This window comes from Radiomyces spectabilis, assembly GCF_025331425.1.
Source record: "Radiomyces spectabilis strain NRRL 2753 chromosome Unknown BYT42scaffold_11, whole genome shotgun sequence".
NCBI lineage: Eukaryota > Fungi > Mucoromycota > Mucoromycetes > Mucorales > Radiomycetaceae > Radiomyces > Radiomyces spectabilis.
The window spans coordinates 861,190-887,353 of NW_026251936.1; the positions used below are offsets into that span (position 1 = coordinate 861,190).

At 42.4% G+C, this 26,164-nt stretch overlaps 11 protein-coding genes and 1 non-coding gene across 12 annotated transcripts; 5 read left to right on the forward strand and 7 right to left on the reverse strand.

Annotated features, from left to right (window-relative positions):
- Nucleotides 1-1,090: 1,090 nt before the first annotated feature.
- Nucleotides 1,091-1,581, forward strand: BYT42DRAFT_616714 (ribosomal protein L37e-domain-containing protein; the record flags this gene model as incomplete). The annotated part of the gene is made up of 3 exons (XM_051572105.1): nt 1,091-1,129; nt 1,207-1,444; nt 1,541-1,581. 3 exons carry the CDS (start codon nt 1,091-1,093, stop codon nt 1,579-1,581), a joined length of 318 nt encoding a protein of 105 aa, XP_051420640.1.
- Nucleotides 1,582-2,055: 474 nt separating this feature from the next.
- On the reverse strand, nt 2,056-3,939 carry BYT42DRAFT_595094 (guanine nucleotide binding protein, alpha subunit; the record flags this gene model as incomplete). The annotated part of the gene is made up of 9 exons (XM_051570820.1): nt 2,056-2,127; nt 2,248-2,275; nt 2,339-2,423; nt 2,488-2,641; nt 2,712-2,841; nt 2,914-3,042; nt 3,137-3,300; nt 3,553-3,737; nt 3,822-3,939. 9 exons carry the CDS (start codon nt 3,937-3,939, stop codon nt 2,056-2,058), a joined length of 1,065 nt encoding a protein of 354 aa, XP_051420641.1.
- A 392-nt stretch (nt 3,940-4,331) lies between these two features.
- On the reverse strand, nt 4,332-5,060 carry BYT42DRAFT_501319 (Rhodanese-like domain-containing protein; the record flags this gene model as incomplete). The annotated part of the gene is made up of 4 exons (XM_051564762.1): nt 4,332-4,392; nt 4,465-4,622; nt 4,730-4,807; nt 4,872-5,060. 4 exons carry the CDS (start codon nt 5,058-5,060, stop codon nt 4,332-4,334), a joined length of 486 nt encoding a protein of 161 aa, XP_051420642.1.
- Nucleotides 5,061-5,931: 871 nt separating this feature from the next.
- Nucleotides 5,932-8,212, forward strand: BYT42DRAFT_580948 (uncharacterized protein). Its single transcript, XM_051569562.1, has 8 exons — nt 5,932-6,291; nt 6,378-6,680; nt 6,752-6,872; nt 6,934-7,139; nt 7,221-7,346; nt 7,442-7,512; nt 7,575-7,771; nt 7,839-8,212. Exons 1-8 carry the CDS (start codon nt 6,099-6,101, stop codon nt 8,023-8,025), a joined length of 1,404 nt encoding a protein of 467 aa, XP_051420643.1. The 5' UTR covers nt 5,932-6,098; the 3' UTR covers nt 8,026-8,212.
- A 1,052-nt stretch (nt 8,213-9,264) lies between these two features.
- Nucleotides 9,265-10,993, reverse strand: BYT42DRAFT_76164 (inorganic pyrophosphatase). The gene is made up of 8 exons (XM_051572822.1): nt 10,652-10,993; nt 10,459-10,568; nt 10,263-10,382; nt 9,977-10,190; nt 9,786-9,913; nt 9,631-9,713; nt 9,511-9,568; nt 9,265-9,418 (listed from the first exon to the last, which is right to left on the reverse strand). Exons 1-8 carry the CDS (start codon nt 10,764-10,766, stop codon nt 9,350-9,352), a joined length of 897 nt encoding a protein of 298 aa, XP_051420644.1. The 5' UTR covers nt 10,767-10,993; the 3' UTR covers nt 9,265-9,349.
- Nucleotides 10,994-11,882: 889 nt separating this feature from the next.
- Nucleotides 11,883-13,998, forward strand: BYT42DRAFT_580965 (malate synthase A). The gene is made up of 4 exons (XM_051569563.1): nt 11,883-12,369; nt 12,452-12,596; nt 12,672-12,842; nt 12,907-13,998. Exons 1-4 carry the CDS (start codon nt 11,997-11,999, stop codon nt 13,859-13,861), a joined length of 1,644 nt encoding a protein of 547 aa, XP_051420645.1. The 5' UTR covers nt 11,883-11,996; the 3' UTR covers nt 13,862-13,998.
- Nucleotides 13,999-15,898: 1,900 nt separating this feature from the next.
- BYT42DRAFT_595098 (glycosyl-transferase for dystroglycan-domain-containing protein) lies at nt 15,899-16,975 on the forward strand (the record flags this gene model as incomplete). Its single annotated transcript, XM_051570821.1, has 2 exons — nt 15,899-16,723; nt 16,799-16,975. The coding sequence occupies 2 exons, from the start codon at nt 15,899-15,901 to the stop codon at nt 16,973-16,975; spliced, it is 1,002 nt and encodes a 333-aa protein (XP_051420646.1).
- A 1,051-nt stretch (nt 16,976-18,026) lies between these two features.
- Nucleotides 18,027-18,099, reverse strand: BYT42DRAFT_t117. Its single transcript has one exon. It is a non-coding gene; the product is annotated as a tRNA-Ala (tRNA).
- Nucleotides 18,100-19,124: 1,025 nt separating this feature from the next.
- Nucleotides 19,125-20,125, reverse strand: BYT42DRAFT_76320 (nucleotide-diphospho-sugar transferase). The gene is made up of 2 exons (XM_051572823.1): nt 20,020-20,125; nt 19,125-19,954 (listed from the first exon to the last, which is right to left on the reverse strand). The coding sequence occupies exons 1-2, from the start codon at nt 20,024-20,026 to the stop codon at nt 19,167-19,169; spliced, it is 795 nt and encodes a 264-aa protein (XP_051420647.1). The 5' UTR covers nt 20,027-20,125; the 3' UTR covers nt 19,125-19,166.
- BYT42DRAFT_580968 (profilin) lies at nt 20,103-21,055 on the reverse strand. Its single transcript, XM_051569564.1, has 3 exons — nt 20,844-21,055; nt 20,591-20,725; nt 20,103-20,515 (listed from the first exon to the last, which is right to left on the reverse strand). Exons 1-3 carry the CDS (start codon nt 20,952-20,954, stop codon nt 20,357-20,359), a joined length of 405 nt encoding a protein of 134 aa, XP_051420648.1. The 5' UTR covers nt 20,955-21,055; the 3' UTR covers nt 20,103-20,356.
- Nucleotides 21,056-21,356: 301 nt separating this feature from the next.
- On the forward strand, nt 21,357-24,144 carry BYT42DRAFT_580982 (Rho GTPase activation protein). Its single transcript, XM_051569565.1, has 12 exons — nt 21,357-21,698; nt 21,828-21,943; nt 22,010-22,151; nt 22,223-22,285; nt 22,385-22,504; nt 22,571-22,699; nt 22,784-22,901; nt 22,976-23,103; nt 23,198-23,405; nt 23,463-23,594; nt 23,655-23,760; nt 23,832-24,144. Exons 2-12 carry the CDS (start codon nt 21,834-21,836, stop codon nt 24,025-24,027), a joined length of 1,452 nt encoding a protein of 483 aa, XP_051420649.1. The 5' UTR covers nt 21,357-21,698; nt 21,828-21,833; the 3' UTR covers nt 24,028-24,144.
- An 823-nt stretch (nt 24,145-24,967) lies between these two features.
- On the reverse strand, nt 24,968-26,010 carry BYT42DRAFT_76436 (proteasome complex subunit Rpn13 ubiquitin receptor-domain-containing protein). Its single transcript, XM_051572824.1, has 5 exons — nt 25,778-26,010; nt 25,682-25,700; nt 25,529-25,591; nt 25,185-25,464; nt 24,968-25,114 (listed from the first exon to the last, which is right to left on the reverse strand). Exons 1-5 carry the CDS (start codon nt 25,879-25,881, stop codon nt 25,053-25,055), a joined length of 528 nt encoding a protein of 175 aa, XP_051420650.1. The 5' UTR covers nt 25,882-26,010; the 3' UTR covers nt 24,968-25,052.
- Between the last annotated feature and the right edge of the window lie 154 nt (nt 26,011-26,164).

The following is a 26,164-nucleotide window of genomic DNA, read 5'->3' on the forward strand; positions in this document are numbered from 1 at the left end:
AATTCCTGTGATGTGACCACCTTGTAATTTATCATGCTGTTTCAGTCTCTGTACCACATGTAGAGTAAGGAGGATTATCGTTCAACCGACTCGGCATCCGAGGACGATCGTTTAACCAAGCGTCAACCGTGAGTGGTATAAAATATTCAACACCCAGTTGACAGGACGCTGCTCAGGATGACTTTTTGACGTGCACCAAGCGCGGCATGTCAACTAATATGCATAGGTGGTGACAAAATGTGCGATGGTATACGGGTGAGAACGGCAGGACTTTCTTTTTGGCACTTTTCAGGTTAAATACTGTTTGTCTTCTTCCACGACATCTGTACAGTGATAACCTTCAACCATCCTACGATGAAAGTAAATATGTTTTGTCAACGATGACATACTGAAATATATTCTTTATATTCACATTTTCAGGAAGGAGACGGTTTAATGGTGCTGAACACAATTTGCAAAGGAGCTGCACGGCATGCATTACAGATGCTTTTTTAGTGTCATAGAAGTCAAAACGCCGAAAATCAAACCCGAAAAAAAAAAAAAAAACTTGCAATGCATTTTTAATATTCCAAGCATGATCCTTTCTTGATACTTCCATGCATCTACTCCCCTTATTGGTGTGTTTTCCGTAGACGCATGTTGAGATCCATTGGCATGATGTTTATGTTCGATTTCACTACATCTGCAAAAAGAAAAAAGTCACAGCGGCGGGAAGGCCCGAAAGAGACGAGAGCATTTTTGGAAAGCCGTGCCTTTGACGACGAATTAGGCTGAAGTCGAATTTTGATTGGCCAAGAGGCAACCCGGCGCAACCAGCCGGGCGGTCAGTCATTAACGATCAAGGTGGTCTCAACAGACAACCCTCCTTCTACGTGGTATTAACTAATCATCCATCATGGTATGTGTGAATTAGCATATATACGTAGAAAGACGTTTGCACTGGATACAACGATACACAAAACGATGGATGGATGTAAAGATCATTGTATGGATACGACTTTATTGCCGAGACAAAAAACGGATACAACGAAATGCACAGCTGCAATGGAGTCGGTGACCCTCCCATTTTTGACGTGAATGCCTGCCCATCATGCCATCGTTTCCAATCGTTGCATCGTTGAATTCAAAAGTGCCAATGCTCTTCACGGACTCTGCTTCAAACTTTTTGAGACATGCAAGATGCTAAATGGGCTTGAATTTTTGTAGACCAAGGGTACCTCCTCGTTCGGTAAGCGTCACACCAAGTCGCACACTTTGTGCCGTCGTTGCGGTCGCCGCTCCTTCCACAAGCAGAAGAAGACTTGTGCTCAGTGTGGTTATCCCGCTGCCAAGATCCGATCTTTCAACTGGTCCGAAAAGGGTCAGCGCAGAAAGACCACCGGTACCGGTCGCATGCGCTACTTGAAGGAAGTTCACCGTCGTTTCAAGAACGGTTTCCGTGAGGGTACGTTTCTTTCATTCAAATGATTTTATGCACGCCCAATAGGGTCCATGGTCCAATGAACGGTAGACTCACTTCTTTATGATCCTGTTTCATTAGGTTCCCAGGCCAAGAAGCAAAGCGTTGCCGCCAGCGCCTAAGCATTCATGTTAGATGGTCCATTCCAATAAAGGGAAAAAAAAGCATCTATTGCTTTGGGTGATTATACACACGGATTTGAGCAGGAGTATTAGGGAGAAACTAACGTGAGATCACTTATGATGTGATGGATCCGAGTCTGTGGCTTTCAAAATAGGAGCCAGTTTATGGAGCAATGTGCCGAAGAACGGGGAGGACAGCACATAAGAAAAAGAGGTCATAGACACATCAGGAGCAAGGAGAGTGGGCTGAATGGGTTCGACGGATTTGGTTGAGGGGAAAGATTCTAAGCTAAAAAATCACCTGGAGGGGAATAGGGAATACAGTACGGAATATGGATGACGCTGTATGGTAAACTATGTGTCTATATGCGGGCAGGATGGTGTTGAGAAGAAAGAATGAGTTGAACGATACTATTAAGAAGGATAAAAACGATTTTGAAACGTAAATAAATAAACTTTGAGAGCTTTCTTATATCACAAAATGCCGGAATCCTTCAAAGCATTTTGTAATATGGTCTCTTTAATGGCTGTAAAAACAAGTCGAATCTAAAAGGAAAGCCAAAAACAAATAGTTGTTTAGCGACATATTAGCAGCGTTCGTTTTTTTTTTTTTTTTTTGTAGGAAAAAGCCAAGAGGCAGAAAAAAGGCTAGGTTTCATTCCTTACATTGGACGTATCTGTTGCTTGAGTTAAGCTGTGACAGACATTGTTAATGTGATAATCCAAGTCAGCAAGTCTTTTTTTCAATGGTACATACTGAGGGTAGATGTTTAGTTTCGCACGGTTCGTTTGGCCGAATCTCCACAGGATGTATTTGGCCGCTTTTTTCACATCTTGACCGCCTAAGGAAATGTGAATATGTATCAGAGTGAAGTTTTTCGGGTGTGCTATGATTGGGGTTATTACCTCCATAGTCGGGAAAGTAACGTTCAAAAGGAATTTTGGCGAGCTTGGTGGTGAATACGTCGACTTTATTGAGGAACAGAATAATGGACGTGCGAAGAAACCAGCGACTGTTGATCACTGATTCAAAAAGCACCAGACTCTCCATCATTCGATTCTGAAATTGAGATTGTCAGTTAGTCTTTTTCATCTTTTTGTTTTTGACGTGGATAACGAATCGATGGTACCTGTCGTGATTCTTCTAATAACACTTGGTCATACTCGCTCAAGGATACGCAGAAAATGATGGACGTGACCGCTTCAAAACAATGGATCCACTTTTTCCGTTCAGACCGCTGACCACCGACGTCAAACATGCTAAGGATGATGAGTAAAAATTTGATTTTGGGAGGATCGAACCGAGTTGGAAAAAGTTCCAAGGATAATTACTGTACGCTAAGCTGTCCCATGGTGAATCGAGTCTCCATAATACCGGTGGTTTTCGATCGCGCCCGTAAAACATCGTGAACGTCCGGCACGTAATCGGGTTCACCTATCCGTCGAACGTGATGGAAAAAGCTGAGACGATGGTAAAAGGGAAAAACGCCAAGTGATTCAAAATGAGATCTTTTGCATCAATAAAAATTATGCAGTGATCGCATCATTGACTTACTAAGGTGCTGAGTCCATCAGATAAAATTCACTGCCTCCTTTGTCCAGTAATTGAGCAATGACACCATCTCGCCAGAGGTTTTCGATAGCACTGATGATATTTTCTTCGAGAAATGGTTTATTGGTGTCTCCTAAGTGGTATTCCATAATGTATTGAGCATGGTACTGTTTGTTGAATCATCCATCAGAAAGGAGACATCAGAGGAGGAAAAAATGAACGCGGAGAAAGATAATATGGGTGTGAATAGGTGATCGCGGTGATAAAAAGGCGAGACGGAAAGAGGTAGAAAAAGAAAAAGAAATTAACAGAGAGACAAACATCGAAATCCAAATAGAAAAGCGTTGTGGTTGGGGATTTAGAAATATGAGTTACAGCGTCATTGATATTTTGTAGTGGCTCGTTGTATTTGCTCTTACATTGTTTTTTTCATTCGTGTATTCAAATCCGAGTTTCTCGATGGCTGCGGCTAAGGCTTGGGCCGACTCGATCAGGTTTTTGTAGACAGTGGCTCGCCAAGTAAACAGCTCTTCTTTCGTATAGCCGTTCTGGTGAATGATTTTCATCTGTTTCACAATCGTGGATTTGCCGGATTCACCGCTACCTAAAGAATATTGGATTGAGTTTACAGTCTGTTGAATGCCAAAAAAAGCCATTTTTTGTTGGAGACTGCGGTTTTGCATTTTACCGAGCAGTAAGATCTTGCATTCTCGTTTCAGTTTTCGGCCATCTTCTTCAATCATGCGATCGATTGATTGGCTGTGATTTTTCTCCGCTCGCTCTTCGGCCGAGATGCATATGCCCATACTAAGTGACTGAATGGCGAATTCAACAATTAGCAAATGAGAAAAAAGGGTGGAAAGAAAAAGGACTGTAAAAGAGAGAGTACAAAACGGGAAACAATATAAAGAAAGAAAATGAGAGGAAAGAAAATAATAAAGATACCAAGCACTCGGGCTGGTTTACGTGAAGAAAGGAGTAGAAAAAATAAATAAGAGAGTGAAAAGAGGGGTCCGAGGAGTCGACAGTTATGGATGATTATAATATAAGATGATTATTTTTTTGTGCAGGTTTTAGGTTTGAACAGGGACAACAAAGAAACAAGGAGAATCGATTTGGGCCATATGTATTTAAGGACTTTGTGGTTGTTTTACTTTGTAATCTGAATACGACGTTCTTTTTTCTAGTCCTTGGTTTTTTAGGCCTTTGACTTGGACTGTTCTGCATAGTCTGCCCAGCTGCCAATGTAATTTTGTACACTGACAATAGAGAAAAGAAAAAAGGGAAAGTAAGCACTCATGCGGATGTCACTGATTTTCTATTACACTCACCCCTTGTATCCCAATTCTCCAAGATAACTGGCTGCTCTGGAGCTGCGAATGCCCGCTTGGCAATAAACAATAATATTGGCATTCGGGCTTGGTTTTTCATAACCAAATGTATCCTCAAAATCTTCTTCTGACATGCTCCAGGCGGTCATAAATTGACTCTATATAACGGCGCTGCTACGTCAAACACTCATATCGCACAGTCATCATGTGAAATAAAAAAAAGTCTCCGCTTCCTCCATTCCCCAAGCTTCATTCCATTCCGTACCAGTGGTATGTTCTTTGCCGTCGGAATAGCGCCTTGCAAAAGTTCGTTGGGTTCACGCACATCGATCAGATAGTATTCCTTTCAATATTGATATTGGGTGAGTTGACGACGGCCAAAAAAATCTAAGATACTGTGCACATACCGCATTCTTATCCTTAATCAGGGTCTGAATGCCTTGATAGTCAATAGTAGCTGGCTTCTCAGTCGAATAGAAACGGAGCTTGTTTCCATTCCACGATGCACTCCCGTGGTGAGCAGTAACGCAATACGGCACACGATGAGCCGTCAGCAAGGAAGCTCTGCTTCCTGACTGGGTGACGGCCGTTATCATGGCCGAACGAGCTGGTACCGCAGACAATATCAGATTTCTAAGGATAAATCGTGTTGCCGACATTACTGTAAACCTGGAAATAATTCAGACGAACGATGAACAATTAGCGCTTGTCAAAAGAGGCGCTCTGTTTTAAGGATAACTTCAGATCGGAAGTTCAAGATGCCAATTGGGCAAATTTTCTCGGCTTAACTTTCAAAGAAATCTAACGTTCTGTCCTTGGCGCATACTTGTACCATGTGTGAATAATAGTATCAAAATGACAAAAATAATGCTATAAATACAATTAGGACTAGAGTGAGCTATGATCTGCGTAATTCCTTCAGTCTCTCTTCTCTTGTCAAATCCTTGGGATAACTGACATTAGAAGTTGGTGACGATCAAGCTGCTGTCTGCAAACACTGCACCTTCGACACTTTTTCTTTGAAAATCACTGGCGTTCTTATTGTTTTTATCATCCAAAAATTCCGTTGAAAGATCTGGACTAGGAAAGCCTGGCAAAGATGTCTGATTTTGGACAACAACTTGTTATGCTACATAAATGCACAGGTAAAAATGATATGGCAATATTTGTCAGCAGTAATCTGACATTTCGGTTAGGCCGTGCGTAGAAGAGCATCATTTGTCCGGTTCGGCTGCCAGTCGGAAAATGATCCTTCGAAACACCTAGTAATAATATATATAAAAAACATTTATTATTGATTTTTATGACCATGAGCAGATACGTGTCATCAATCAAATGCTGGATTAAACATGCTATATCCGATCAGGTTGTCAAATCAACTCCAAGTCGATTTCTCTCCAAAGACCAACGGGCAGAAATGTACTTGCTGGTGATAGGCGTCACCGACTTGGTGGCTCGAACTGGTGGAAATTTCAATCCGCGAATCTTTGATGACGTGCACTCACATAAAAAACGAGGAGGTTACACATTATTCGACCGAGCGCGCGTAACCCTTTTATTCCTCCACTTTTTCAAAGCGCAATTAGATCTTTCTCCAACGCAACATCATAGATAATCCGCACTTATTATAAATTATGGGCCAGCTCATTAAACTAAATATTCGGCCTTCTAAAGGAGCTAGTTTCCAACTCGAAATCGATGTGGACTGCAACATTCGACAACTGAAAGAGAAAATCGGGGAAAAACTCGACAACCTTTCACCCGACCATATGAAGTTGGTCTATTCCGGCAGAATATTAAAGGACGATGATATTTGTGATACTTACAGTACGTATATTCCATCACATCTCATGTCGCTAGTTTTTTCGTCTTCACTCTAAAAGCAACTGCGGAAACTGCTTTCCTCTTTGTAGAACTTCGAGAAGGTCATACCGTTCACGTTGTGAAGTCCACTCCCAAGTCTTCGGCTTCCGAACCCAATGGGTCTCCATCTACCACTGAACCAACCGCTACATCGTCATCTTCTTCGCCTGCAAATACTTCCACACCGGCAGTGTCCTCCCAACCACCACTGTCTACATTTAATCCAGCTTCTGCTTTTGGACAGACCAATCAAGGCGGCATGTTTGGAAATATGCCTCCCATGGCAATGGATCCCGACACCATGCGACAAATGATGGATTCTCCATTTATGCAGAGTTTGTTAAGCAATACAGGTACGCCACGATGACGAGGGCTCTGGGGAAAGAAAGTGCTAGTGGGGTCGGAACTAATTTGAAGACGACAGACTTTGTGCAATCCATTATCATGAGTGATCCGCAGATAAAGGCTCTAGTCGAACAGAATCCGGAAATTGGTCACGCCATCAGAGATCCCGCATTCTTAAGGCAATCGATGGAAATGATGAGGTAAATGGCAATGCTCCGGTCTTTGGGAAAGGGATGCCAGCATCTGATGTCCCTTTGACAGAAACCCGGAACTTATGCGTGAAATGCAACGGAGCAATGACCGTGCACTATCGAACATTGAAGCGTTACCTGGTGGTTTCAATCACTTGCGACGCATTTTTAATACTGTGCAAGACCCTTTGGAGTCGTCGCTCGGACGTAGCGATCCATCGACTGATGAGGCCAACGAGAGATTAGCCAGACAGCTTAATGTGAGCAGTATACCAGGTATTTTGATCTTGAGAAAAGGAAAGGGCAACGCTTTCTAAAGCATCAAAAACTAAAATTCAAAATGACCGGTTTATCTAGAGAATCAGATAAATACACAAGCTTTACCCAATCCGTGGGCCGCCACTGCTTCGGCTCAAAATAATAATACACCCAATCAGACAACCAATGCAGCCCCTACTGCAGCTCCGCAAAATCCATTTGCAGGTAAAAAAAAAAAAAAAAAAAAAAAAAAATAAGAAGGATGATCATGCTTAACATGGTTGTGGTACCCAGTTACTAACAAAATTTGATATCCAAAGGACTTTTTGGCGCAGGAAATGGATCGCCCGGACCTATGATGTTTCCTTTTATGGGCATGCCGCCAGCATCGGTAAGTCAGAGCCTGCAGTGCACGTAAAAAGATTGGGATCTGATTTCATAATTTCATATTAGCAGCAGAATCAACAGAATCCGTCCGATACGCCACAACAACAAACCACTGCAAATGCAGGCGGAAACAATACGGCTTTACCATTTTGGGCAGACCCGAATTTCATTCAAGCCAGTCTGCGTTTTCAGCAAGCCATGATGGCCGGACAACAACAACAACCACAGCAACCACCCGCTTTTCCTGGAATGTGGGGCTTAGGGTAAGTGATCTTTTGTTTATGCAAGGAAAAGCAACTATGGTAATCATTGAACATGAACATTCGCTAGACCTTTGTCTGGACAAGGTTCCGCCGCTCCTGCAGCCAATACCGAACCCCCAGAGACTCGCTTCCAGTCCCAATTAGCGCAATTAGAGGAAATGGGGTTTTCGGAAAGACAAGCGAATGTTCGTGCATTATTGGCTACGAACGGTAATGTACAAGCAGCCATTGAATACTTATTATCGCAGCAGTGATGATGACGACGGTATCCCGAATTCTTCTTGATAACATTAGATCATTCACATCCCCCACCCTTATTTTTTTGTATTACACTATATCGTCCAAGAAACCCTTTAGGAAGAAAATTGATTTGGAAATTCCAAGATATACCCTTTAGGAATCAGGTGCCAGTTTAATATATGGCCAAGTCGATGGTTTTCAATCTTGTTCACGCTGAAAAAGAGCTACAGCTCAAGCCGCTTTTATAATTTGATAACAACAAGCAAAATCGCTTTCATCTGTAGCTAGGTATCGTTGTACAGCTATCAAATGATCGTTGTATCATGTAGGGCAAAAGATAACGATATGTAGTATAACCACCAAACAATGACCTGTGATCATTGAAGAAATTTTTGTGAGAAACATATCTTATCGCGGAGGCATCATCCCCTCAACTTGAGAATTCTGAATGCAAATCGACCACAAGACGAAATATCTGTGTATCGGCGATCCTTGCAGAATACAGTGAACCCCAGGAACGATGAGATCGGACCGAAAAAATGATTATTTTTTTGGAGTCACTAAAGCTCTTTTTGTGTCAGTCTGAGCAAGGATGCTGACTCATGCGTGGATTTCTTAATCTTGTTAGCTAGCCAATATCTTCTACGGCTTCATTTCAGATTGACGTAGACGTATTCGCAGCCGCTTAAACCTGTCGTCAGACTGATTGATTTGTAGAAACGGAAGAAAAAACATGTCAAAAGGCAAATCAATCGTTTGACGGAAAGATGACACCAGCTCTTTGCTTGGAAGAAATTTCTACGATATCTCCCATCGTACGGGATGCCAATGTGAGTTTAAAAATCATCATCATCATCATTTGTTTCCAAATTTGCATAGCAAGAATGCATTCGAAAACCATGTTATGGGATCAATGGGTCACTCAACATGCGGCTGCCAATCGAAGATCTCTAACAAGGCACGACCTATACTTTGAGTAACCAAGATATGTACCGAATATTCGATCAGAATGCTGGTGCACCCCATTCTTATGTGTCTGCTGTGGCCTCCCATTTTTCTGATGAGTCCATTTTAGTGTTTGATTTTATGGTGTAATCATCTCCATGTTGACATCTGCATACATTCAACATCAGTTTCCTTTCTCAAATTGCTTGATAGCCCTTTTCTTTTGTAGTTTGGGTAGACGTTACCCCCTTCTCTTTTGTCACATTGCATTGCAGAATACCGTAAAAAAAAAAAGTAGATGACCTGCTCTCATCTTTTAGTTTCGTAACTTAAATATGGTTTTATTGTAATAATAAAAAGTCTATTTGAGCTATCACAAACCCAGTGAGATGTTTAGTCTGTATCAACGTAAGACCATCCCTTTACAGTATCATTGAGAGGCAGTGCGGCTTGCAGGTTGGCCTATCATGTGTACACAATCAGTCCCTCAGATCTTTATTTCCAATCCTGGATTCCCTCCGTCCTTGGTTCCCACCAGTTAATTGGATACCTACCTCTGGAATATCGACCTTTTGCTTATAACCGGGAGTGCCCTTTTGGCTCATATTGATGCTATATTTCGTGTTAATTGACAAGTAAGGAGTTACGCACCCTGTCCGTGAATGCCAGCTTACGTCTTAATCGGGGCCTTCGTAGTGCCATTGACCAGTGCCTTCCAAAATTCGTGGGTTTCTTCAACCGTGCGGGTCGCATATTCCTTATCAGCACAATGTAAGTCGGTTGACCTAATCAGCTCTCGCCCTCATTATAATAAACTCGTTAAACTTACTCTATTCTTGGACTCGCCGTTGAAAGCAAGCTTATTTTTCTTATCTCCTGTGGGAACCTTGTAATATGTGAACCAAGTGTTCGTGGCCTCCAGCAGACCCGGCTTGTATTTCTTCACGTCCTCGATATCTGCCAAGAGAAACTGACTCATCAGAAAACAAATATAGAACTTTGAATAAGCGGAGAAAATACCTTTCATTTTTGACGCCATCTTATCCTTGGTATCGATGACAATCACTTTCCAGTCGGTTTCTCCTTGATCAAGTAAACCGAGAATACCAAGAATTTTCACTTGCTTGACCTGACCCATCGTGGCGAGTTCATCACCGATTTCGATCACATCGATAGGATCATTATCTCCTTTTGTATGCGTTTCCTGTGTAACATAATTGGGATCTTCCCAAGTCTAAAGATCATCGCAATGTTATTGTCTCTACCACATGAATTTCATTTCATCCAATGCATAAATAAGCCTCACCTGAGGAAATGCACCGTAGTTCCAAAGATAACCATTGTAAGGGAACAAATTGCACACAAAACGAACCGTACCGTTCTTTTGATCTTGAATAATAGGGTTCAGCTCGGTTTCCTTGTTGATCTAGTAAAGCAACGGTAAGAACGTTGTTCTTTCCCGACCTTTTTTTCTTGAGACATCTTTGGTGTTCTTAACTCACCTCGAATTTGGCGTTGGTCCATCGAGGGATCTCTACAACCATGTTATATACATCTTTCCCGGCTTTCAATGGAATATCGTGGAAAGGAGAGATGACGGTGCCATTTTGTTCTATTCATGCACGTTTATAAGCGCGCGATGTGAGTACCAGAAAAATCCTGAATCCAAATGCCGCCACCGTCCAAAGCTCATACCAAAATATGCTCGAAAATCAGGCGAATAAGGCGCGCCGACCTGACGGAGTTTGTAGGTTTGCGCACTGGCGACAGCACCAGTAACCAAGATACAAAAAGCAGTGGCGATCTTCATGTTTAAATGCCCAAAGAGAACTGAAAGAAGAAAAAGATAAAAAGATAAAAAAAAGTGGCCGCGACAATAGATATAGTAACGAGGATTATAAATACCCACGTCGTCCAATTATCAGCAATAGAATATCCTCATTAGACTCAGTAGTGTGATTCAGGAAATAAATTTGCGCTACATCACGAACGTTTGATTTTCTGCAGTGAGTTCAAAAGTACGAGTTTCAGAGGAGGATCTCCAGGTCCCAACAAATCAGATAAATATGGAAAGGTTCTGAGCTTTCGATTTATTGGTCACCATGCCCAACACGTTGTTGCCGGGGCGACGAATGAAGTGAATGCTGGAACAAAAACCGTCATAAAGATTTCATCATAACCCCCCGTCCTACTTTTCTTGGAAAGCCCTGCGAAAACGGTTTTCGTTTGTTCGTTTTCGGGTTCCGACCGTCTCGAACGAGCGAATGATGTCAATTAGCTCGATTGCCTTTTTTAGGAATTATGCGGGAATTTGCCCCGATACCTTATCTTCAATTGTCCTCCCCCACCGCACCCCGGGCTTATCGCTTTTTCGTCCTTGGCAAGAAAATGCCCCCACTTTACGCTTACCGAACCGTGAGAAATACCATCCTTTTAAAGAAAAAAGTTAAAGGATAATCGATTAGGAGAGTTTTTGATCTCCACCCTTCTTTGTGCCCAGTGTTTCTTCCGAAGTTGAAATGAATTTTGGCCTTAAAACAACTCTATAAAGTATTCTATAAGATATAGCCTTCTCCGTGCACTTGCTATAAAAGTACATTAGCTGACCTCCCATTGGTTTCTTCCACGCGGGGACATTAAAAAATCATAATTTTTATGATTCTGCAATGCTGCTTTTGATACATCCATTGGTAGCAGAAAAAGATGGGAAACGCAAATAAATGTATGGGTGATAGATCATAATGTTATGACCACGTTGACCTTTGAAAATGCGTCCAACTTAAAAAACACATCAAGCAGAAATGTATTGAAGTTTTGACATATGACAGTTGGCAACGTGACCCGTCGGAGTACGAACAGAGCATCAATCTCCCAATTCGAGACATTTTTTTTTCAAGCTATCATGACTCGGTGGAGCGACTCAGTGGAGCATGAACCATCCATCCGGTTTACCGGAGAACTATATAAATGAGACCTTTGGAAGTTTTTCTGATCTCTTATTTTACACTTGTTTAAATCCATCAAGAAAAAAAATACCATTATGACTACACAGCAAGGTTCTCTCGCAACATCCGTCAACGGCGTCGCAATTCTTGGCGCTGTTCAAGAACATCAAGCCGACATCGTGTCAGCAGAGGCATTAACTTTTGTTGCCACGTTGCAACGTATCTTTGACAGCACTCGCAAGACTCTATTACAGAAGCGTGTCTACCGCCAGCAAGAGCTTGATCGTGGAGTGTTGCCCGATTTCTTACCCGAAACGGCTTACATTCGCAATGATCCCAATTGGAAAGCAGCTGCACCTGGGCCAGGTTTGCAAGACCGTCGAGTAGAAATCACTGGTCCTGTCGACCGTAAGATGGTGATCAATGGTTTGAATGCTGGAGCATCGACCTACATGGCCGATTTTGAAGGTAATTGACAAGGAGAAAGAATTGCCCAATTAAGAATTAATTTTTCTCACGCATCGGCATTTTGTCATTCCCTTTCGTTTAGATTCCAACAGCCCAACCTGGGAAAACTGCTTAAATGGCCAAGTCAACCTTCGAGATGCTGTCCGAGGTACCATCACCTTTACTAATCCGAATGGCAAAACCTACGAACTACGCAAAGATGGTAATGCAGCGACTTTATTGGTCAGGTAACTATGCGAAACATTTCCTATTTTGTAACTTCATTAAAGAACCGTCGGCTGACAAAAGGGCATCTCTTACAGACCAAGAGGATGGCACATGGTGGAAAAGCATGTCATTGTGGACGGACAACCCATGTCGGCTTCCATCTTTGATTTTGGTCTCTTCTTCTTCCACAACGCCAAGGAACTGATCCGCAAAGGCAAGGGCCCATACTTTTATCTTCCCAAGATGGAGTCCCATTTGGAAGCAAGGTATGTCATTATTATCAAACCATGCAAAAGAGGAAAAGATAATGACAGACTCAAATGCTTATAGACTGTGGAACGATATCTTCAACACGGCGCAAGATATGCTGAATATTCCTCGAGGCACGATCCGTGCTACTGTATTGATCGAAACCATTTTGGCTGCCTTTGAGATGGATGAAATCATTTATGAATTGCGTGACCATTCTTCTGGATTGAACTGTGGTCGTTGGGATTACATTTTCTCTTTCATCAAGAAGCTCCGTCAGTACCCTGAATATGTGCTTCCTGATCGTTCCCAGGTGTCGATGACGGTGCCCTTCATGGACGCTTATGTCCAGTTGTTGATCCAAACTTGCCACAAGCGCGGTGTCCACGCCATGGGTGGTATGGCTGCTCAGATTCCTATCAAAAATAACCCTGAGAAGAACGAAGCTGCTATGACCAAGGTCCGTTCCGATAAGCTTCGAGAAGTCAAGGCGGGCCACGACGGCACCTGGGTGGCGCATCCTGATCTGATCAAGATCGCCTTGGAAATTTTCAACGAACATATGCCTCAGCCCAATCAGATCCATGTCCGCCGGGAGGATGTTCACGTCACTGCCAGAGATCTGTTAAACATTGATTTCGAAGGCGCTGTCACTGAAGCCGGTATTCGTGACAATATCCAAGTCGGTCTGACTTATATGGAATCGTGGCTTCGCGGTGTCGGTTGCGTTCCGATCCACAACTTGATGGAAGACGCCGCTACCGCTGAAATCTCGCGATCTCAGTTATGGCAATGGGCTCGCCATCAAACGGTGACAAAGGAAAACAAGAAGGTCACGGGCGACTATCTTTTGCAAGTCCTTGATGAAGAAACCGATAAGATTCGTCAGGCGTTAGGTGACAAATACAGCAGCTCCAAGTATGAAGCCGCCAAGATGGCCTTTGCCACCAATGTCACTGGTGAACAGTACGATGACTTCCTCACCACTTTGTTGTACGATGATATTCTCTCTACAAGCTCCAAGCCCCGATTGTAAATTTAATCATGTCAGCCCTCTTTCTCTGTTTATATTCCTATCCCCCATCTTAAACTCCTCCGCCTTCTCATTCCATCCACTGTGCACCCACTTTTATACATTTGTAATTCAATAAAACTCTTTAAGAGCCATTCAAACTGTTATTTCTTGTAAATACTTGCAAAAGTTATCTTGGTTCAACGAAGTATGCTTTGTAACTAAGAAAAAAAGAGAAAAGGTATGCGTCATTCCAGAATCCAGGATAACAGTAGCCTATTTCGGATGATGTTATTGAATGGTATCATCCACAGAACACAAAATATGTTACTTTGTTTGGCTGCAGCTCTGCAACCTCATCTGTCAAAGTAAAGGGCTGATTCTACGGGGCTAGTACATGATCATAATTCTGCATGCCACTTTTTGCAGAAATAGACGAGCCATTCTCTTACCTTTTTTTCTCACCTGAAACTTTGGTCGCCTTTCGCTCGAGCTCGAATAAAAAAATCAATACTCACAACACACGTTCCTGGCATCTATCATCACTATGAATAGTCACAGCTGTTATCAGATAGAGATCTGAAAACGCAATGGCATGACCAATTCGATCCACTTAATTCTTCTATCGTTTTATTGACTATAGGAACTAATATAAAAAAAAAGGGATATCTGCTTGTGTAGATGTCGATCTACGAAAGACGTAGCTTCGCATCTCAATGGTAAATAATGATGCGAGTAATGGATTCAGATAATGTATCAGGATATGCAGGCTTTATCATAGGCATAGAATGGTAGTACGCAAGGGTTGTCTTGTCTGGTGATATCACTGATACATGAAACAAAGGAAACCGGCAGATCACCTCTTCTCAAAGAAATGGTTCTCGTTTCAATCCAATAGTGATGCTACGTTGTAGACCATCCAGATCTGAGGTCTCATAGTAACTGAAAAAACTATGAACATGCTTGTATTTTCTACCGATGCTGTTTGGCAACAAAGGTGAAAGAGAGGGTGTTTCGTCTCAATGTAAAGCTGTTTTAATCATGGCACTGAGATTGACCTGAAATAAAAATGCAAGTTCATCTGTGCTCACGCATTCCTAATATGGAAGTATTAACACGTTTTATTGTCTTGCGTGGAGCTGTCCGTTGTTCTCTGTTTTTGTGTTTTACTGTTTTATGGGCTGCCATTAAAAGTAAGTACGGAAATCGATCAATTTCATAATGCTACGTTGCACGATATAAATTGGCTAGACCGCTTTTTTGCTGGATCCGAGCCTTTCACTCATGGTTTTTGATACCTGGAAACCAGCAATGGTACTGGTGATCCCCGTTACTGACTACAGTTAATCGAGATTCCTAAAATAGTAATCAAGTGAATCAAGTATTTAATGACGCTATCACTGAAGAAAATAGATCGCTACCATGAATATTTGCATTGGGTGATCATTACGTGCATTATGACATGGATTATCGCCTGTTGGCCTTGTTTTGGTTCAGAGTGGGGAAGTTCTGGAAGCTGTCTACAGGTTGTTTTTCGAAGCCCGCCAACCATCCAAGATTTTCATGATGCTAAAATGTGAGTGAGTAGTTTTTTTTTTAGCCGCTCCGCAACCCCTTATTTCTTTCTGGCTTATACGTTTTTTTTTTTTTTTTTTATTTGTTCCTTGTTCCTTTTCAGCAATACGTGGCTCTACGATGCGTGACAAGGTTCAAATGACACCGGCAAAAGCGCTGAAATATCTGTTAGTAGCGTATATTGCTGGCTCTTTGGTCTATGCAACTGCTCATCTGCTCGGTTTCGGTGCCACTCGATTCACTACCAACCATCTTGCACCTCGTTCTGCGTCTGAAAAAGTGCCAGAGACCGTAGCTGCACTTCAGCAACGGTATCTAGGCATTCAGCAAGTCACATGGAAAAACAGCGACGGTAACTGCTTGACTCATTTTCCAATCTCATGCGGGAGCCATTTGGGAAAGCTAAATGTTTGTAATCTTTGTTTGACAGGTCATGCGGAACTGATGCCCGAGGATTTAATGCTGGATAAAGTGTTCTCTGACGCCATGGGACCTTCCAAAGTGATTCCTTATTATTTCAAAGCGGAGGAATCGTTTGATCACGAAGAAGTGACAATTGCTACTCTGGTGACGCACAATCGTTTCCATGTACTCAGTCGATTAGCATCTCACTACAAAGGACCGGTATCCGTAGCTATTCATGTCAATGATGACGAATCCAAACAAACCATCTTGACCGATCTTCACCGACTCTACGACGAGAATCCAGATATGCGACGCTACGTCGATTTGCATTTAGTAGTTGATAAATTTGATCGTCAGTTCAATATGTGGCGTAACGTAGCCAAGTTCTTTGCTCGAAGTGACTACATCATGATGCTTGATGTCGATTTCTACCTGTGCACAGATTTCCGCCAATCGTTAAAACAACAACCCGAATTAATGGACCGATTACGAAGTGGACGTGCGGCTATTGTGGTGCCTGCTTTCGAGTTCATCCGGGAAGAAGATGGCGAGGATTGGCATAAATTCCCCAAGAACAAGAACGACTTGATGGACATTGTACAAACAGATAAGATCGACATGTTCCATCGAGGATGGAAGCGAGGTCATGGATCTACCGATTATCAAAAGTGGTACAAGTCTAGTGATCCGTACAAGGTGGTCGATTACAACTACTCTTATGAACCGTACGTCATTTTCAAGAAAGAGGGAACCCCTTGGTGCGACGAGCGCTTCATTGGTTACGGTGCCAATAAGGCAGCGTGTTTGTACGAGATTTACCTGGCGGGCATTGACTATTGGGTCCTTCCCAACGATTTCTTGATCCATCAAACACATCATTATCCCGAAGAGACTAGAGCAAAAGAGGTTAGTAACGGAGGAGGATTTGTGTGTTCATGACCGAGATCTAATGCTTCTGGACTTTTATTTTATCTTGCTTAGCGAAAATACAACAAGAAACTTTACGATTATTATCGGGAAGAAGCCTGTTTACGTTATGCACGCATCCTGATTGCTTCGAACAAATGGAATACCCCGTATGCTGACAATGTCAAATCAGAATGTGCAAAGATCAAGGGTTTCAATGATGTTATTCGTAAAGTGGAGGCAAAACAGTAGAACCATCATCATCCTCTCACGATCACGCGCGCGCGAAAAGAAAAGAAAAGAAAATTTAATCCACCCTCTTTTTCCTCTCTTATCCACCTCCTCTGCATCCCATTTGCTTTTCTTTTTTGCTTCTGTTTTCTTCTTTTTCGCCGTGAATAAATCTATCATACAGCATAAAAATCCTCTTTCTTGTATTTGACACATTATGTATGCTCTCCATTCTAACCCAATTCTGTTTTTCCTGATTATGTTAATTAAACTCCTTACGAAATAATAGAAAAAAAAAAATGCACTGCATGTATTGCTAAAATAGCCATTTATCTTAGCCTTGTGGCTGTGAAAGATGTGGTTCGCTAGCAATAGCTGCGGATGAGCGATTCACTGTTTATAAACTATCACTTTTAAACTCGATTTGGCAACACTCGGCGATCTAAACGGTGTCATATGTCAGAGAATTTTACCAGATAGCCATCTCGGTAAAGAGAACCAACAAGCAAAAATTGAACTGATAATCAACTTTTACAAATCGTGAAAATGCTTCGCAAATTCAAGTGTTTTCGCCAGGCTCTCCTAATAGGTTGTTCAGCCGTTAAAGCCCAGTGACTCCATCTGCAATGCGTTGAAAACTGTCCTATGTATGCGCTCCATACTTTTTCAACGGTCAACGGGCGCATGATCTTCTTTGACATCTGTTCGCGTCACTATGACCTGAACATATTTATGCTTTTCTTTGGGGGGACTATCTGCTTAGACCTCGACATATGGGCGATCAAAAAAATAAAAGAGAACGTGCGCACCATGCTCATTATTCCGCTTTCAGTATAATAGTCTCTCGTCTTTCTTTTTTCTGACTTTTTCACCGCAATAGGGTCTACCTGATTCCACAAAAGAAGAAAACCAGCCAATCTTATAAATACAGCTGCTATTATAAGCCATATAAAATAATCGCGCATCTTGGAGGAAGAAGAGTGATGAAAAAAAAAAATATAAAAAATAAAAATGAAGAAAACCTTAAACTTGATTGGTTGATAAATTCCAAGAAAAAAAAAGCAAAAAGAAGTGGAGAAGCTGGGCGTCGATCCCAGTGCCTCTCGCATGCTAAGCGAGCGCTCTACCATTTGAGCTACATCCCCTTTTTGGAGAATTAGCCAAATTTGCCTACATAAGCCACAAATAATTGGAAAAATCGTCGTTTCTGATTGGCTGAAACTTGGGTCACTTGCTGGATTTAGGCATATTGTAAAGTGATTATGTGTTCCAGTTTGTACGATTGTGTTTTTGTTTGTCTGACAAAATGTGTGCTTCATGTATGTGCCACTTGCCTTTAATTTGAGTCTTCTTCGATTGCGGCAAAGCGCGGAAGACGATGGTCTGAGACAGACACTTTGGATTTCCTTATTGTCGATCAATAAGCGTGCACTATATGTCGCGGTTTCGTTTTCTCTATTTATTTTCAGATTCGATGCGGGACCTGTCTACCAATAAGGACGAGTCTAATAAGAGCGAGAATTACGGAATAGCGTCACCTATTTTTTTGGGACTGAATTAGGACATAGACGATTTGTTAGTTCATGAGGCATTGCCTATATATAACTGGTGGATTTTGTCAAAACGTTAACGGCTGTTTCCAATTTTTATCTTGCAGCTTTACAAGCTTATAAAAAGGGGATGATAAGAATAAAATATTGATGGCAGTGTCCTGCCGTCTTCACATACTATTGAATGAGTGCAAATTTCAGGAAGTCATTTTTTGGCTTCGTGAATAAGGGATACGCGGATTACTCGGCAGATGAATTCGGATTCAATAGCATCACAAACGGTGCCTCACTTCCTGGAGTAGTAATGGAGTTATTTATGTAAACTTCATATGCGTATAAACTACCTTCAAGTTCTCATTGCCGAAAAGACAATTAGCGATCAGGACGCTTTTCCCTTTGACTGGAAACTTAAGCGGCGGATCTTTTATGCATTGGAGCCAAGATCGTCAAAGCATCAATCCATTACAGTGAACATGTGCCAAGGTAATTCATCGAATTTCATACTGGATATAAAATTATCTTTTCGCTACTGCTCACAAACCAGGATACGCTTTAAACAAATAAGAAACAGCAAATGAATCCCCCCCCCGCGGAATCAAAATGATCTATCAGTGTCCAACAGTATCCCTCTAGTTGCGTCAAAGCAGGTACGTCAGTGTCCGTCATTTGTTCAAAAGATAATGATGGGCCTCTATGTAAGATTGTAAATTGCCCACATCGATCCGTCCAGCGATGGGAAAGGTAAGGATAGGAAAGCGAGGATACAGGTAGCTTAAGAGCTTGCCGGTGGCATCATAGGCTTCTTTAGGTTCATGGTTCGCTTGACAGAGAGCGATGAATTCGTCAATATACTTCAATGCATCTCGACGCAGCAAGTAGAAGCAAGGACACGCTAGTCTCGAGGTAGTCTGTGAGGGATCAGGTTTTTCCAGAAAACTGGTGATGAGACCTTCGGGATTGGTTTCAACAATCCCGACTTTGGAAACTTGGTCATCCGACACTGTGTAGGTTGCAACAAGGCATGGCCCTGTGGGTACTCGAGATAAAAAGGCATCCAAACTGAAATCATCCAGAAGTAAGGTATCTCCTCCCACAATGAGAATGTCATCATGATTCAAATGAAAATGATGCAACGCAAAGGATATGTCAGGTACGGCACCTAGACGGGTATCATTGGTGGTCGTGCCATCCGATACAATGTTACCCAAGGAGACTTCATGGCGTTGTGCCCACGCTTCGAAATACGGATAACATGTATCGTTTGTGACAATATAAATGTCGTCTTCTCCAATCCCGTATTCTTTGAATAACTGCAGCCAATAGGTAATCAGTGCATCACGATCCCCTAGTGGCAAAAGCGCTTTGGGAATGCCACGTAAATGACGATACTCTTCGGCATGGATGAGATCTCGCTGCAGGCGGGTGCCATATCCAGCACCAAGAATGAGGACTAGATATATTATTAGCAATTCTTATTCTGGGGTGTGGCACAATGCTGGTTGTCCTGAAGTCTACCTTTCATGGCAAATAGATTGTTGCCAGGTGCAAAGCTGTAACACGGGCAATGAGGATGATTTGAAACGGAGTTTTTTTCTTAGCTTAGACTTTTTGAACAACAGCAAGTGTTTTTCAGCTTTTTTATTTTTATATTTTTATTGAGCAGCGGCTGAAAAGAAAAATTGGGTAAAAATTCAATGGATGGTTTCAGTCAAGACATTTGATGCTCTTGGAAAAGAACCACACCAATCTGCAAATGAACGAGGAAAAAAAAAAAAGAGAAAGAAGAACACGAATATCCTTCTCGTTTACTAGTGGAAAAGAGTGCCACATCAGTATCTTGCCTAAATCCGGCTCAGTTTTCCCGCTTGTGCAAACTTACATAGCCAACAGAAATCAAGTAGTCGGCCAACTGTTCCACGACCTTATTGCATTCGCCGGGCTGAATGCCTTCCACATACTTTCCAATAAGGATAGCCTGGTTGGTCTTGACAATACAAATACCATCCGAAGCCTAAATACGTGGCAAAATAAAAATATATCAATATATCTTTTCCCCTTCCCTTTTTATTTTAATTCAGCGCCCTACCTTCTTGCCATAGATGGAACGGGGGTCAACTTTCAAAACGAAGTACTTCTGACCCTGGATGAAGACACCGGTTCCCTGAACAGCGGACGGGTCCTTAAAACCATTGATGATTTGCTGCAACTCGTTACCTTGCAACTATGCAGGTTGAAACCAGGATGAGTGTCAACCGATTCCGATAAAAGACCCAGTAAAATAGGGAGTCTTCTGACGAGATGACGTGCCATCTCGGAAACGTCCGTTGACAGTTACTTACCTCGAATTCGGGAGAGTGAGCCCAGCATCCACCGTTCAGGCCATAGATAGCGGCGTGAGGTACCCTGCCAGTACCAACGAGGTTGTTGTCGACGTATCCTTGCCAAGACATGGTATGTATATGAAGTTGTAAGAGTTAAAAAGAAAAGCGAGAGAAAAATGGACGAAAGCGTCAGGGAAGCCGCCAGTAAGGCGGAATGGGTCGGCCGTTGAAAACTGTCACAGGTGATGACGATGCATCGGCGAGGGTTGCACGTGCAATCATTTTTCCAGATCGTTTCGGGGCGTCAAACATGGGCGAAACCGACCCCCTTACATGGCTGCCAATCCGAAAATTTTGAAGTCCTTCTATGCGACATAAATTCAATTGGGGCTGGAAAGGAAGCACGGCCAGCTGTTCAGCAATGCATTTTAATACAAAGAAATAGGAATCCATTTTTGCGTATTTCGCGAAGTGGGAAGATCTCGTCAATAAACCAAAAAGATCAACTTGTAATAAGCGTGCTGTTTGAAATTTTTGATAAGCTTGCCGAAAAAGGCAAAACCGCCCTCCTTTCTCTTACTTCTCTTTTCCTTTGCCAACGATGGTCGAGGATAAACACTTTCAACAAGCAATCGGCGATCATTCTCCCGACGTTGCCTCGCAGCAGCAGTCTCAGAGTGATACACTCATTGCACAATTAACCAATGTACAGGTACAGTGGCCTGCTCAAACGACGCGACTATGCAGTTCCGTGCTGGGACAACAAGTCTAGAAAAAATAAATTATGAATGTGTCAAACTTCGCATATCGGTTCAATAGGGTGGTCTTTCTTGTTTACTCGGAAAAGTCAAACAGGACATCCAGGCTGCCAAGGTAATACACAACAAAAAAACAGCAAGGGTGATGGTTAGGAGGAAAACATAGATTCAGATCCATCCTTATTGTGCGACCCAGGGAACGACGATAATTTAAGCATTGATTTTTTTTTATTTCTATCAAAAGGATGTCATGAATTTCCTCAAAAAACGAGCCGCTATTGAAGAAGAGTATGGAAAGCAAATGATGAAGTTGGCTCAGTCAATGTGTGAGGGATACGAGAAGGCGCATCCCAAATCGAGGTGATTATGCAGTTGGACTAGCAAACAAGACGAGGAAAGCTGATTTTCTTTTTTTTGTCTCATCAGCACTTACGGTCAAGTGTGGTCATCCATGCTCAAAGTACATGAAACCATTGGAAGCCAGCGAATCAAGTTTTCATCGGATATCTCGGAAGTGGCGGATGATCTTCAACTGTTATACAAGGACAGCGACAAAGCGAGACGACAAGTAATGATATGAGTGATTTGGACTGCTAGTCCAACCGAGAAATGTTCACGTTTTAAAACAAATCGGTGTAGGCGAAAGAAGCGGGGCAAAAGCACGAAAAAGCGCTTATGGATGCAGAAAACAATTTGGAAAAGGTACAATGAGTGCTATGCAGCCACCAAATAGATTCACCCCAATGCTTGTCGCAAAAACCTGATGAGGCGACATGTGTGATGCTTGTTCAATTGCTTTAGGGAAAAGCGAAATATGAGAGTTACAGCGAAGAATGGGAACGTACTCTGCTGCAAAAAAGTAACGATCCGTCCCAGATTCCGAAAAAGGGACTATTCAAAAACAACAAGACACAAGCACAGGTAAAACCCATAACAGGTTGCATGAAGGGGCAAAGGAAGGGAAATTCATCAAACACTGGGGTTTAGCTCGATCGGCAAGAAGAAGAAGCTCGATCCCGCGCGGCGGCGGCAGATCAAGCATACAAGCAACATTTGCAAAACGCAAATACGGCGCGTCAAATATATTACCAAACTCATTTACCTAAAACTCTGAGGGTACGTGTACTGGCGACTTAAGTGTCTTGTCCACAATGTAGAAACGGTGAAACGGAATAAGGAAGGATCTCCATCCGCCTATAGGAACTTAAAAGCATCGGTGACGAATGCTCGGTTGCCCTGCGTTACCAACTCGCCCGTTACGCATACATCTATGAACAAGCATTAACAGCCGACGGCCTGGCTCTAGATAACGACGATGGTGAATATTTTGTAGTGTTTTTGACACGATGTTGGAAAGGCTTTCTTGTTGCACTCTGGCTAAGACAGTTATAGGTTTGGGACTTCGATCATTGACCGAAAAGATCGACATCGACGGTGATTTGGCAGCTTTTGTGGATAATTTTCGAAATCGAGCCGGAACAGCACAGAAGAATGATATTCCATACAAAGAATACGTGATGGTAAAGGATTGATTCCGAAGGCAGTATTTGGCGCCACTTGTTTTATTCATCAAATCATCTTTTATCCGGTTTTTTGTCGGGTTGTATCAATTAGTCACCTACTGCCATTACCATTCTTAATCCTAATCCTGTGTTCGGAATTCCATTGACAGCGCTGATGAACCGAGACAAGGAAGAGGTGCCTCTGGTATTGCAAAGGTGTGTAGAGGCAATCGAGCAATGCGGGCTACGAACAGTAGGCCTGTATCGCGTCTCCGGCACCAAAACACATGTTGCCAAGTTGAAGACAGCCTTTGATCACGGTAAAATTCTGAAATTTGGACATGCACAAAAGGTCTTATTTATTTATCCTGTGGTAGATTGTTCGAGTGTGAATCTTGTAGCGGAAGAGGATGTACATAATATTACCACCCTTTTGAAGCTGTGGTTATCCGAACTTCCCGATCCTGTTTTCCCACGATCCACTTTCCAGCATTTCATGAACGCAGCCAGTATAGTATCCTTTGTAATTTTGTTGTTTGTATTGTCACTGATTACTTTCTTTTTTGAAGAAATTGAAGACGAGCGAATGCGCATCCTTGGCCTGCACACAGTCATTAATGATATGCCCGACGCTCATTACGCTACACTCAAATATCTCATGTGTCATCTCGACAAGTCAGTAGTCAATGTCTCTGTAAAATGCCAATTTTTTTTTCATCTAACTTTTCTGTTTCGTGTTTGTGCAGAGTCCAACGATATCAGCAATATAACAAGATGAATTCAGCGAATTTGGGAGCTATTTTCGGAATGAGTCTCATGGGAAACAACCATCAGTCGACCGAATCCACGCAAGAGAAACTCAACGAGGCCGACTGGCAAATGGTTGTAGTAACTACTATACTTCACAACTATCGATTGATTTTTGAACCTGACGACGCCTAATGTTATTTAATCTTTCCTTCCAAAATTTACTATACCAATATTACGAAACTTATCTTCTATATCATAAGGGAATCACTAGATCTAGCCCAATATCGCAAGTCATTTGCGTATAACCGGACACTCACAGTGAACTAATGCAAAGGCCAGTTCCTTTGTCTTTCTCTGCAAACTTTTGTTGATTCCAAAAAAAGCAAAAGGACCATGTATCGCCGCTCCTTTATTGGTGAATTGAGATTTAGATAGTTTCGCTCAAGACGGAGAAAAAAAAAATAGATATGACTTTAGCCGACATGAGCCTGTATAACTTGTAGTAGCACGAGGGCTAGTGCGTTTGGAGTAATATTAGGCCAACTAATCTTCATCCATGGCGTTCTCTCTGTTTCTCGCCTGCTCTTCGATAGCTCTCATGAAAGATTCAATATCTACGGCATAAGTTGCATGTCAGTAACGATGGTCTTGGTAGACATGCGGGCCCAACAATTTTTCTCCACTTACCATTGCCTGCCGAGGCATCTAAGCCTAATTGAGTGAGAAGTGGGCCAAGCTGACCACTTTGGAGAGCAATGCTCAACGACTGTAGTGCTTGTTGAAACTGAGGACTCTGTGCAATTTGTCGCACTTCTTCGGGGGTGCGTTCTACATTTTCTGGAAGAAAGGGGAACAACGTCGCGCAAATGTCGGGATCATTCAGTAAACGACTGAGGGCACGGGGCGTTAAAACGTCGTTCAAAGTATAAGTAGGTTGAGCTTGTTGCTGCGATTGATTCACATTGGCTAGCATGTTGCGCAGATTTTCCATATCGACTGCACTCATCCTTGTATCTGCAGTAGACTGAGACTGATCGTTTCCGGTCATGGTGACTTCTCTGTGCTGCGGCGACACGGGAGAATTATCCGTGGGTCCATCCCCTACTTGCGGTGTACTGGTAGGAACCGCTCCTCTTTATTTTTTTTCAAGGCAACATCAGTGAGTTGAATACGCACTACCATCAAGGGGTCCAAACGCTTTGGCTAAAAAGAAGAACTTACCCCATACCACCGGCGGTTTGAAGGAACTGTAACAGCTGTTCTTGTGTGACATTCACATCTATGAGCAAGCATCAGCATCAACCTATCCATAATAGAAAACGCAGCTATCACCCCAAATAAAAACTCACCTTGATCATCGCCTCCGAGGATGCGTGAAAAGTCTTGCGAGTCATCCGCACTCAGATCCATATTCGTGGGTGACATGCTGCGTTCATCGACAGCACTGTGAGGATCATCAATCAAGCGATTGACCCGGTTCACTACTTCTTCGTCCTTGTCCGCATTCTTATTCTGCATCCAGAAAAAGAGTTTCTGGCTCGACGTCTTGAACTTTAGAAGATACACGCGTCCGGTGGTGCATTGTTCGACATGCACAAACTCGGCCTCGTCAGGGAAAATAATCAAATCCTATTGTTTACCAAATTTTAATAAGAACCCATAAGCATGCACACACTCACCCTCCAATCCTTACATCTTCTGGTTGAGCAGAACCTTTGCGTTCTTTCCAGTAGAAATGCATCAGTTGATCGTCGCTCTAAACAAGTCAATGTGTTCTTTGGTCATTGTTCTTTTTGGCCCATCTTGTTGCTCAATGTACATATCAGTTAGAAAAGGTGTTTCTTACCTGATCCATGTAGATCATGCTGAGATGATCAGCAAGTAAAACGAAAACATCTGATGTGAGTCCAATGCACACGTATTATTGACTCCTGAAATTTACCCTTTACGCAAGTCGGGTTTCAGCATGTTGCCTTCACGAATGCACTTGCCGGCATTGAATTGCACCAAATGACTGGGTCCTCGATTGGTTGGAAATAAGCTCATGGTAAAAAGGAAATAAATGCAAATCCAAGTAAGCGGGGAAAGCCTTCAGAAAAAACCAAACGTGCACAACGGGTTCTGTCATGCGAGCCATCGTCATCCGTTGCGACCAATCGAAATCTTGGCTTTTCGTGACTGGGAATAAAAAAGCCTGAAGTCATTCTGCTGCCACACAGGTAACGCAAATGCACATGGACAAAAAAAGAAGGACAAAACAAAAAGCATTCAAGTGTGTGTATATTCGATATATGAATTTTTGGAATTATAGATATTATGATTTTACATG